The following is a 12,518-nucleotide window of genomic DNA, read 5'->3' as shown; positions in this document are numbered from 1 at the left end:
TCCTTTGTGCTTGGGCGTCTGGTCCTTCCTTCACTTTGGCCCCGTGATTCCGAGCAGTGACGGTGGTTTTTCTAAACCAGTCTTTCTGATGGAGCCCTCAGCTGCCACCTACCTCCTTTACCTACGTCCTTCTCTTGCCCCTGTGAGATAAAAGGGGCGTGGAAGCTGCGGTTGGGGTTTGCAGAAGCTGGGGTTGGGCCAGGGTGGGTTGTTAAGTTCTTCTTTGAGCCAAACTCCGAAATTGCCGGAGAACCGATAATTCTGCAAACACAGGCACTTGCTAGATCCAGCTGAGAACAAAGACCACCGTCTACTGCAGTCCTTGGACAATGCTCCACTCTGGAAGTCGGAGTAGCTACCCCTAAGGCTCACTAGCATGCCAGACGTTATAAACTATCTTGTTTTTGTTTTGTTTTGTCTTCAATTAAAGCTGGTGCATGACCGTAATCTCAGCACTCAAAAAAGGAGGCGGGGTGACAAGTTTAAAGGTCATCTGCTACAGAGTTTGAAGCCAGCCTGGGATACACACGAGATCCTCAACGTTGTAAGAAAATGGATGGACCTGGAAAGTATAATATTAAGTGAGGTGACCCAACTTCAGAAAAGAAAGGAAGAGGGCTGGAGAGATGGCTCCGCGGCTAAGAGCACTAGCTACTCTTCCAGAGGTCCTGAGTTCAATTGCCAGCAACCACATGGTGGCTCACAACCATCTATAATGGGATCTGGTGCCCTCTTCTGTAATGCAGGCATACATGCAAACAGATCACTTGTACATAAAAATAAATAAATAAATATTTAAAAAAGAAAACACACAAAACTGCATCGGCACGTTCCCCCACATACATCAAAGTCAGTAATAAATGTGTATATAAGTAAAACAGGTGTAATTGTGAGGATAGTAAGATTTAGAAAGGAGAGGAGGTAGGATGGAATGTTGGCAAACAAGTCATGAAAGAAAGAGGATATGAAGCTATTTCCCCCCTAGTTTCAACTCAGTGATTTTTTTTTTTTTTTTTTTTTTGTTGTTGTTGTTTTTGTGGTGGTGGTGGTGGATATGTGAATTCAACTTTCTGGGTATTGAAGTAGCAATGAGCTTTTTTTTTTTTTTTTTTCATTCCCAAATAAATTCCTACATGTGTTATTTCTTTGAGGCAGTGATTGTGAAGCTGGCTTTCTCTTTAATTCCATTGCCTGTTCCTACAATAGGAATTAGACATGACTACATTTGTCACACTGACCCATTTAGAAATTGATTTTTGCAGCTGGACAGTGGTGGTGCACACCTTTAATCCCAGTACTCGGGAGGCAGAGGCAGGCAGATCTATTGAGTTCAAGGCCAGCCTGATCTACTAAGTGAGTTCCAGGACAGCCAGGACTACACAGAGAAACCCTGTCTCAAAAAAAAAAAAAAAAAAAAGTTTTGTTTTGTGGGGAGGGATTTTATGATGTGGAATCTCCCCTTAATTCTTTTGTTTAATGCTACATCAAATTAATTGAATGTAGTGGCACATGCCTTTAATGCCAACATTCAGGAGGCAGAGACAGGCGGATCTCTGTGAATTTGAGGCTAGCCTGGTCATAAAAGTAAGTTCCAGGACAGCTAAGGCCATTACACAGAGAAACCCTGTCTCAAAAAACCATATAAATCTTCACTTAAAAATGGGTCTGGAAGCTGGGCAGTGGTGGTGCACGCCTTTAATTCCAGCACTCGGGAGGCAGAGCCAGGCGGGTCTCTGTGAGTTCGAAGCCTACCTGGGCTACAGAATGAGTTCCAGGAAAGGCATAAAGCTACACAGAGAAACCCTGCCTCGAAAAACCAAAACCAAAAAAATAAAAAATAAATAAAATAAAAATGGGGCTGGAGAGAGAACTCAGCAGTTAAGAGCATTTTCTGCTCTTGCAGAGGACCTAGGTTCAGCTCCCAGCACCCACATAGCAGCTCACAACCATCTGTAATTTCAGCTCCAGGGGATCCATCACCCTCTTCTGACCTCCAGAGGCATCAAGCATGCATGTGGTACACAGACATATATGCAAGCAAAAGACCCATACATGTAACATTTCTTAATTAAAGTTATTGTATTATAGTGCTATTTAATACACTGTATGCTAGACTGAGAGATCCGAGGGATCATAGCAGCCATGCAGTGTGTGACTATAGAGTTGGGACTCTCAAACCCTGCAGTAACCAGGCCCCAAAGTCATCCCCAGATCTCTCCAGCAGTTGCCTGAGACCAAGAGCACTGGCCAATGACAGTCAGCTTCTCGATCTTTTCGATGCCTCCAAAACCAACCACTGAAGGCTCAAGTTTGCCTCCAAACCAATCACCTAGAACGTTTCCTATTTGTTATCTCCAGCCAAAAGGATGCCTCAGAGCACATGGGGATCCATCCCATTTTTCCACCACGGGGTTTTGACTTTCCCACCTGCCTCTGAGTGTCAAATACAAGCCATGGTGCCAATTCATTTTCTCTAGCAAGTTCTGAATGTTGTGCTTTTGATTTGGGTGGTCATTTTCACGTTTGAACTATTATGATTGAGGAAAAAATGCATTTCTGCATCTACAAAGAACACTTTATGCTTAATGAAGGTAGAATAAAAGCATGGTGGGGACCAAGCATGAGGACCAAGCTTCAAACACATGAGCCTATGGGGGCCATTCTCAAACCATCACAGTAGGTTTGCTGTCAAAGTTGACCTGAATTCAATCCCTTGGACCTACAAGGTGGAAGGAGGGACCCAACTCCTGCAAGTTGTCTTCTCTTGAGAGTGCGATTAAATAAGTGTGTGTGTGTGTGTGTGTGTGTGTGTGTGTGTGTGTGTGTGTGTAGTTTTGTTTTTTATTTTTTGAGACAGGGCTTTTCTGTCTAATAGTCCTGGCTATCCTGGAACTCACTTTGTAGACCAGACTGGCTTCAAACTCACAGAGGACTGCCTCCCAAGTGCTGGAATCAAAGGTGTGTGCTACTAAACCTGGCTAAGAAATGTATTTTTAAAAATTCGTAAGGCCAGTCTGGTCTATATAGCAAGTTATAGGCCAGATTGAGATTTATAGTGAGACCCTGTCTCAAAACAAACAACAAAAGATCCATTGTGAAAAAAGATTGTTTACATTTTAAATATTTACCTATTTTATATGTATGAGGGCATCGGATCCCCTTGGAGCTGGATAGTTTTAAGCCATGTGGGTGCTAGGAACCAAATCTGAGTCTTCTGCAAGAGTAGCAAGTGCTCTTTACTACTGAGACATCTCTTCAGTCCCTTGGTCTGCTTTTTTTCTTTTCTTTTTTGGTGTTTCGAGACAGGGTTTCTCTGTGTAGCTTTGTGCCTTTCCTGGAACTCGCTTTGGAGACCAGGCTGGCCTCGTACTCACAGAGATTCGCCTGCTTCTACCTCCCGAGTGCTGGGATTAAAGGCATGAGCCACCACCACCTGGCAAGGACTGCTTTTTTTCTTGAGACAAGTTCTAACCATGTAATCTTGCTGGCCTGGAACTGTGTGGACCAGGCTGGCCTCAAAGTCACAAGATAATCCTGTCTGTACCTCCTAGTGCTGAGATTAACACATATCCTCATATCTGTTTCTTACTTGGCATTTTTGTTTTGTTTTGTTTTTTGGTTTTTGAAGACAGGGTTTCTCTGTGAAGCCCTGGTTGTCCTAGAACTTGCTCTGTAGACCAGGCTGGCCTTGAATTCTCAGAGATCCTCCTGCCTCTGCCTCCTGAGTGCTGGGATTAAAGGTGTGCGATACCAATGCCTGGCTTAATCATAAACTTTGTTGAAGATTAGTGGCTGCCTGGGGCCGGGAGTCAGTACAGGAATCTACTGTAAATGGATCCAAGGGGTCTTCTTGGGGTGACAGAAATGACTCAGAATTGTGTCGAGGAGATGCTAACTCAGCAAGTTTACTGGAAATCACCCATCTGTATTTTAAACAAATCGAAAAGTTTTTGTTTCGTGTAATGGTGTGTAATGGTGCGGGCAGAGGCCAGGTGAGCATGTTGGGCATCTTGCTTCATCACTCTGCGTGATTCCCTTGAGAGGGTCTCACTGAGCCTGAAGCTGGCTATTTGGCTAGGCTACCTGTCTGACCACCAGCACTGTGGTACGGGTGGGCATGGCTATGCCCGGCTTTTACATGGGTGCTGGGATTAATTAAATGTTACGGTATTATTGTAAATAACACCTAATGCCATCTTATTTATTTTGGCTCTCTGAGACAGGATCTCAATACATAGCCTAGGCTGGCCTCAAATGAAGCAACTCTTCTGCCTCGTTCTCAAGGGCAGGGTTACAGATGTGCCACCACACCTGGCACTCTCACATTTTTAAAAGTCCCAAGATCCATTTGTTAGTAGAAGCAAGAGCAGCTCACGGGCAAATGGATGTTCATGACCCGCATCTGCTGCCCTAACACAGCCAGGGTGCCTCATGGCTGAGTCCTGTTCTGGCTCACCCCAGGAGGGTCCCCTCTGGCCATGTATCTGCTTCTTGAACCAGAGGCTGACAACTTGGTGTGGCCTGGGCCTGAGGATATGTCTACTATACTGCATACACCTTTGGACACGAGCCTAAGACCTGTGACCACAGTTACCGTACCATGGAGGGTCTTGCAATTCCTCCACCTACTATGGCAGCCAGGTACCCTGAACTCCCACAATGCTCTCTGGGCCACACACCTGACTTGGGGAGAAGTAAGGTTGGGGTAGAGGTTCAGGGCCACAGGGAGGCACTGTACACAGCGTGCTTTTTCTTTCTCTTAGGGATTTATTAAGGCATTGAGCACAGTGTGAGTTTTAGCCAACTCGAATGAGGACAAGGGAGCGAGGAGGACCTGAGGGGTGTGCTTTAAAGTTAATGAGGAGGAGGATGGACACTTCATAAATTAGGGAGTGCAGTGTGAGGCTCCTGCCCGTGCATCAGACACTGAGTTCCTCAGTCCTAAGACCCAGGCTCAGGCTGAAGAACTTGAGAGGGAGCCCAGAAGGTTCCATCCTTTGGAGCCCAAGCACGTGACCAAGCGACAACTGGTAACCGGGCCGCATGGCTGTAGGTCTTTCCATAAATGGAGCACTGGTGTAGTGTGTGCACAGCATGGGGCGCAGGGGCCAGAAGCAGGCAGGTGCAGAGCCGAAAGCCTCGAATGCCATGGGAACAGCAGGGCTCAAGGGAGGTTCTCCAGGTTCCCAGCCAAGGGAGGACGAGGGTGCCCTGGCCTCCTCGGGAATCCTTGTAAGGCAACTGGGTCTGCACTGGCCTGACCTTTGCTTCTACGACACCCTGCTCCAAGAACAGGTGCCTTCAAGGAGAAAACCAAAAGGGACACAGGGAAGGCGACAGAGACCAGCTTCCGCTTCGCAGCTCAGCTCAAGACCCCAGGGGGCTCGTGGTCACTGGAGGCGCTGAATTGCCTCTCCACTTTCTTTTGGTCCTTGATCTTGAGTCCGATGTCTACCCTCTTCTCAAAGAAGTTCACCAGCACAGACTCTGTTAGGACGGAGGCCAGGATCTGCTCGAAGGAAATGCACCAGTCCGTGTCCACGGTGCCCCCGCTGCGCGAGGTGGCGGCAGCGGTGGGGCTACAGGCGTCCCCCCCCACCAGCACCGTGTCATCGGTAAGGTCCTCACACTGCAGGGAGCCTGTGCTGACCACTGAGTAGGAGGACATGGACATGTCGTCTTTGGTTTCGTCATCAGACAACAGGAGAGAAGGAGAGCCCTGTCCCTCGCCACTGCCGCCCTCCGCGATCACATGACTGCCCTGCAACGCTTTCCCAAGGTGAGTGTCCCCGCTGGTTTTGGCCTGGGGGTCCCCTGCAGCTGGTGGCTGACATTCCTGTGTTGGGTCCTGATGAGGTTTCGGTAGGGGTGGTTCATCCTCCTCCGTGGCACTGCTATGGTCCCCGCCGTGGGCACCATTCCTGGGCTTCTTGGCTGTCCGGGCTGAAAACTTCTTCCCCACCTCACCAATGCGGAGCAGAAGGCTGGCCACGGTGGCAATGGCATGATACAGGTCCTGTTCCATGGGGTCTTCGCTAAACATGTTGTAAAGGGTCTTACACAGCTCAATGAATTGCTCCTTAGGGAGGAAGCCAGAAGGAAGACAGAGGTGGTTATGGATGGGGAGCTGTGCTAACTGAAGCTACAGGCCACTCCAACTGGGGCTGGGATTTTGATACCACAAGCCCCCTTATCATTCCCAGGTTAGGAAACTGAGGTTTAGGAAGGAGGGTGGCCAATGCTACACAGTCCTTTCAGAGCCTTTCTTCCCACATGCTTCCCCACCCCTCCTCCCCCTTTGGTTTCTTTGAGACAGGGTTTCTCTGTGTAACAGCTCTGGCTGTCCTGAAACTCATTTTGTAGACCAGGCTGGCCTCGAACTCACAGAGATCCGCCTGGCTCTGCCTCCTGAGTGCTGGGATTAAAGGCGTGCACCACCACTGCCTGGCCGTGTGCCCATTCTTAAGGCCTGTGTGTAAAAGTACTTGGAATGCAGGGCCTTCACCAGAAGGGTGCAGCTGGGGTGAAGTTCAACCTGAGGGTTGGTTAGGTGTTGTAAAAACATCATGGCCTGGACTGGGCCACTGGAGGGCTCTTCTCCATGGCTGTGTGTTGGGTCTCTGGCTATTGGAGACTAACTTTCCCCAGTGCTTCTGTGGATTATGGATACTGATCCAACCTAAGCAGGTGGTTACCATGGAAACACCATTCTGTCCAAGAAATAGCTTTTTACTTTTCTGGAATCTTCACTAATGGCCGTTCAGGACTAAGAGGTGCTATAGAGAGGGCAGAGAATCCGCCCCACAGGAGACTGCTAGAGTAAAAGTCGTAGGAAGCACCCAGACTTCTCTAGAAACATATGCTGTAGATTCTGATTGAGTCTACCTGGTTCATCTTGGGAAGGTCCTTAATGGTTTCCTTCTGAGCCTCTTTCTCCTTAGCCCATATTCGAAGGTAGTGTCGGTAGTCAGGAGGGCTGGTCCCCTTCTCCTCTGCGAGTTGAGAGAAAGAGATTAAACCTGTCCGTCTGTCCATGGGGAAAGCATGCTGTGGGCTGGCAGCAGGGTGGGCTGCACTCTGACCTGAGGTGACTTGGGTCCTATTACACAATGCTCGGGCATTTCGGGAGTGGTTGAAAACACCCCCAACACCCACAGGTCTCTCTTTAGTTAATGGAGGTAGGTTGGACTTAAGTTGATGAAGAGTCCAAACCTGTCTTCCCCAAGGCTGGAGAGAGGCTGCTGTGAGGATGGAGCCCTGGCTGCACACCAGAGTGCAGTGGACTGTATGGAGGGAGCCCTGGCTGCACACTAGAGTGCAGCGGCCTGGGGCCCACGGCAGCAGGTGAGCCAGGCTATGTACTGAGGCATCGACCCTTCGTCAGGGCACACTTGCCATCCCACGGTGACTGAGGAGGGAATGTAAGAAGCAGGGTCCCCAGGTCCTGCGGCCCTGGGACTGCCAGCAGAATGGCTGTACCTCTTCGTTCTTGGATGTCCTCACTTCCACCTCCTTCCTGCCGCTCCTGGGGTAGTGCTTCTACACCAGGAAGAGAACAGAGAATGTTCTTTGACTACAAACCCCGAGGTCCTTACAGGTCACACCTGCGCTTCTGCAGACCAGCCCCCGTAGGTCCCATGCTGCCCTCCTGCTTGCCTGGTCCCAGCCTTAAACACTGGCAAGGGAGAGCTGGTCAGGTCTTCACTCGGCTACAATTATGCTCCAGTCTATTATGCTCAGCAAGCTGCAGGCCCTGGGCTCCACTCCCAGCACCGCATACAAACGTTATGTCCGTGTTTTCAAAAGAAAACAAGCCTCACCATGTGGCTTCCCAGGGAATGCTGACTCTGCAACACAAAGGGTCACACTCAAGGGAGTGATTCCTCCCCTGAGACTGTCGCACCAGCAGAGAGGTTTTGTACAGGACCTTGTGTTCAGCCTACTATGGTCTGTTTGTTCTTTACATTCATTCATTTACTGTGAGCGAGTTTACATGCTACAGCGCATCCATAGAGGTCAGAGGACACCTCGTGGGACTGGTTCTTTCTACCGTGGGTCCTAGGGACTGATAGGCAGCAAGTGCTCTTTCCTGCTGAGCCATCTCGCTGGCCCCTTCGTTTGGTATTTCATGAAGCGCTGCATTTGCTGAAGTGGGCACACACTGCACTATACACGTGTGAACATGAACGTGAAGTCCTCCAAAAGGCCTGCTGGAGGACCCCATCAGGCAGATCCCAGCTCTGGGCCGTCCTCTGGGACCATGCTGGTAGCAATGAAAGACAGCTATCTCCAGGATCAGGTTCTTACTGTGGAATGGGAGCCCTGTTGCCTCAGGGCTATGTGGGGCCCCAGGATAGGCCTGTGTACCCCAAGGCCTCTCCTAGAAGAAAGTAGGACAACCTTAGGGCATCCTGGTTTGCACAGACTTTGAGTGTAACAGAAGTTTCACTGGCCTCTGGAACTTGTATTTTTCTTTCCGTTTTTTACATAGGCTTCACGACGTAGCCCCGAATTCAGTGAACTTGCCACATTGATCAAGCTGGCCTCAAAGTCACAGAGCTCTGCTTGCCTTTGCCTCTCAAGTGCTTAAAGGGCATGCCACTACCCCTGGCATAATTTGTATTCTTTTTTTAAACATTAAAAAAATTTATTTACCAGGTGGTGGTGGGGGTGCATCCTTTAATCCCAGCACTTGGGAGGCAGAGACAGGGTATCTCTGTGAGTTTGAGGTTAGCCTGGTCTACAGAGTGAGATCCAGGACAACAGCCTGGAGTGTTACACAGAGAAACCCTGTCTTGACACGCCCCCCCCCCCCCCCCCCCCCGCCAAAAAAACCCAAAACAAACAAATAAAAAAACTAAATAAATAAAACAAAACAAAATAAGAAAATCTTTTATGGGTATGGGTGTTTTGCCTGCATGTAAGTATGTATGCCATGTGCACACCGGGTGCTCATGGAGCCAGAAGAGGGCATCAGAGCCACCGGAACTGGAGTCACAGATGGTTGTGAGCACCAGGTGGCTGCTGGGAATCAAACTCAGGTTCTCTGGAAGAGCAGCCAGTGCTCCTGACCACTGAGCAATCTCTCCAGCACTCTAAGTTATGACCTTGAAATCAAGGTCAGGTTCAAATTCGAGTAAGTCTTCACACTGACTGCAGAGAGGACAGTGGCAGCCTGGGACACACGAGTTTGTTTTCTCTCCAGTGTCACCTCCTTGATGTACGTCACCTACGTCACCCACCTGGGGAGACGACTGGTTCTTGTTATAGTTTACCTGTTTCTTTTTAATTGCTTGGGATGGAACTCGGGGCTGTATGTAACCTAGGCAAGAGTTCTACCACTGAGCTACACCCCCGGGTCTTATTCTTAAAATTAATTTAAAAAATTCTTTTTGTTGTTGTTGTTTGGGTGGGGGAGGGGGATAGGGCTTTCGAGACAGGGTTTCTCCGTGTGGCTGTGGCTGTCCTGGAACTCACTCTGTAGACCAGGCTGACCTCGAACTTGAAGACCCACCTGTCTCTGCCTCCTGAGTGCTGGGATTAAAGGCGTCCGTCATCACCGCCCGGCTGTTGTCTTGTTTTACTGAGACAAGATCTCACTATGTAGCCCTAGCTGGCCTGAACTCTTTGTAGACCAGGCTGGCCTTGAACTCACATGGATCTGCCTGCTTCTGCCTCCTTAGTGTTGGGACTAAAGGTGTGATCCTTTACACACTTGGCTTAAAATTTATTGTATGCACGTGTATATTGGTGTGCATGCCAGGAAGCGTGTGTGTGTGTGTGTGTGTGTGTGTGTGTGTGTGTGTGTAGGCCGGAAGGTAATGTGTGAGAGCTTTCCTCGCTTTCCACTGTGTCGATTCTGGGGTCAGATTCAGGTCATCAGGTTTGATAGCGGGTGCTTTGACCCACTGAAGCCTCTTGCCAGACCATTTATTTGTTAAAATTCACCACAGAGCTAGGCTGGCCTTGAGCACATTTCTCCTGCCACCTTGGCCTCCACCTAGAGTATTAGGATTAGGGGCATGCACCATCATGTCCCAGGTTTCACTGCCAGCAGCACATGACAGAACCCAGGATCTCACATGCCAACCAAGTGCTCAAACACTGAGCTACACTCCCAGCCCTGATGGCCCGGTTCGTATTACACATGCCCAGCTCAATTGCCAAGTCCCAGGCAGGGCCCAGAATGGCCCTTCACTTTGTCAGATATTCCAATGAGTTTTACAGGCAGCAAAGTGTGAGTCCTAACCGGCACTCAACATATGTACTTTCCGTAATGAGAAAATCCTGCGATGTTTCCCAAGGGGAGTGTCTACTACTCCCTCTGGTCTCTGCTCTCCCATCCTGTACCTGTCTCACACAGTCACAATGACAGCATTCTGCATCCCTTTCTTATGAACATGGCATTTTTGCATGTGGGTGCAGCGGTGATGCCCTGGGCTTGCTCCATGTCTAGCATGCTATAGTGCATCCTCATCATTAACCATCCCTAGCAGACTGCCCCCAGCAGAAACAGCTCCATTCTTGGTTGTTCTCAGCATTTATCCCCACAGGATGAGGTTCCAAAGAGTCCCCGGGGCATGAAAGCTTCCAGGCTTCTGAATAAAGGAAGACAAAGCCTAGAGGCAAAGGGGCCGCCCCTGCCCTCCAGGGACTGACCTTGCGCCTCCCAGGGCAGGAAAAGATCCAGATCTGAGGCCAGAGGAGATGCTGGAAGGGACAGCAGAGGATGCGCAGAGGGCAGAGGGAGAAGCCCAGGTCCAGGGAGACAGAGAGGCAAGAGAAACAAAGGTTGAGAACATCTACAGGGACAACCTGGCCCAGGAAGTGTTGCAGGGCCCTCCCAGGGAGCGCCCCAGGGTGGCATGCTCCCTGAGCCCACAGTGGGACCGCTGGCTTCCTGCAGAGGCCCCGTGGAAAGACTGGGGGCTGCAGACCACACAGGCTGGTTGTGCTGGGTGTCTCAGCAGTGGCTCGCTCACCTTCTGAGGGGCTGTCCTCTGTGAAATACTGGGTGGCCTCCAGGGCTGACTCTGCTTCCTCTGGGATCAGAGCTGGGTTCCAACGGAAGGAAACGGGAAGACTGTGATTTCTAGTCAAGGCAGAAAAGGCCACCCTCCCCCACGCATGCCCCACCAGGCTGAACGCCTCCTGTTGTAACACCTGCCGTTTGAATAGGTGGTCACATTCTTGTTTGAGACAGAGTCTCCTCTGCAGCATAGGCAGCCTCTAATTCTCAACCCTGCTGCCACAGCCTGTGAGCTGGGATCACAGATGTGCTTGCTTACTAGTTTGATTTTGACAATGTGGTTTTTTTTGGGGTGGCGGTGGGATGAGGGGGTGGGGACTGAACCCTAGGTTATCCCAGATGTTAAGCACTTGTCCTATGGCTGAGCTACGCCCCCAGCACTGACACTGTGTTTGGAAATCCAGTACCTGTGCTGGGTAAGAATATAATCCATTACCCAGGAGCCTGGTGAACTGAGCTACCTTCCCTCCAAGATGACCTGGCTCGGCAGATCTCTTTGGGGCAACTGTACCACATCAATACATCCCAGCCTGTCTCACGCTCTGCATTTGCCGGTATTGGCTGACCCAGAACCTGACGTTGCGGATCCCAAAGGCTGTATGTACATGTAATCTTACCATTCCTGTTGTATGGAGGGGCGCGGAGTGGGGTTGGGCAGGGAAGGATTAACAGGGCAAAAGCACAGAAGGACGGTAGGACCCAAGCCTCCCAATGCCTGGACGAAGCAGGCTAAGGCGGCTCAGGTGGAGGGGGCAGCCCCGGGTTCTCTGCTGCAGCCCGGCTGCCAGCCAGCCTCAGGGGAGCGCTGTGCACCAAGACCTTCAGCTCTGCCAGCAGAGGGGTCATCTGGGGAGCTTTGACTAGTGGTCTGGGCACCCCTGGCCCCAGTGAGAGGCTGGGGTGTGCCAGGGGAGTGCTGAACGGAGCCTTGCCATCTAAACCTCAGACAGGGCCAATTCTGAAGGCAGATGCTGTGTGCTCGAATCGCTCAGGGGGAGGTCCTAGTCAAGAAAACTGGCAACCTGGGGCGCTTCCACCACCGGAAGCAGGACGGACGCCCTGGGCCATCACTTTGATCTTTTTGAATCTGGTTCCTGTTAAGGGAAAGCTCCTTCTTAGTGGCTCTCCCTACGGCCACTCTTGCTGAGTCAGATGAACTCTGGCCACACATGAAGGCTGCTGGGGTCACGTGCTCGCCAGCTTCTGTGAGCCCCGCCCCCCAACTCAGCTCAGACCACAGGACACATTCCATCCTAAGGACAGCTCCAGCACCACTGGAGGCCGGAAGTGGGGCCCCTGTCATGAGGCCATGTGACAGGATCTGCAGGTGGCCTTGGCCGTACCCCAGGCTGTCCTGGGAAAAACAGGAACCTCTGGGTAACAGTTATTTTAAGAACAAAGAGTGTAGGGCCCAGTTACACTGGGACCTCCACCACAGCCTTCTGCCTTGATGTGGACTCTGGGTCATGCTGGCCTGCCTGACCCAGGA

At 50.5% G+C, this 12,518-nt stretch overlaps 1 protein-coding gene across 2 annotated transcripts in view; it reads right to left on the bottom strand.

Moving 5' to 3' along the window:
• Positions 1 to 4,747: 4,747 nt before the first annotated feature.
• Tbc1d9b (TBC1 domain family member 9B) overlaps positions 4,748 to 12,518 on the bottom strand; it is a 41,107-nt gene continuing 33,336 nt past the window's right edge. The window contains exons 18-22 of one of the 2 annotated variants that reach the window (XM_076578258.1): positions 10,983 to 11,054; positions 10,660 to 10,710; positions 7,480 to 7,539; positions 6,886 to 6,992; positions 4,748 to 6,079 (exon numbers count right to left, since the gene is read on the bottom strand). In XM_076578258.1, the coding sequence (XP_076434373.1) occupies positions 5,363 to 6,079; positions 6,886 to 6,992; positions 7,480 to 7,539; positions 10,660 to 10,710; positions 10,983 to 11,054 (1,007 nt within the window). In that variant the 3' untranslated portion in view covers positions 4,748 to 5,362. The remainder of the gene's footprint in view (positions 6,080 to 6,885; positions 6,993 to 7,479; positions 7,540 to 10,659; positions 10,711 to 10,982; positions 11,055 to 12,518) is intronic. The other variant, XM_076578259.1, reaches the window with a different exon arrangement.

Source organism: Peromyscus maniculatus, chromosome 8 (assembly GCF_049852395.1).
Source record: "Peromyscus maniculatus bairdii isolate BWxNUB_F1_BW_parent chromosome 8, HU_Pman_BW_mat_3.1, whole genome shotgun sequence".
NCBI classification, from domain to species: domain Eukaryota; kingdom Metazoa; phylum Chordata; class Mammalia; order Rodentia; family Cricetidae; genus Peromyscus; species Peromyscus maniculatus.
This window is presented reverse-complemented; position numbering and strand designations above follow the sequence as displayed.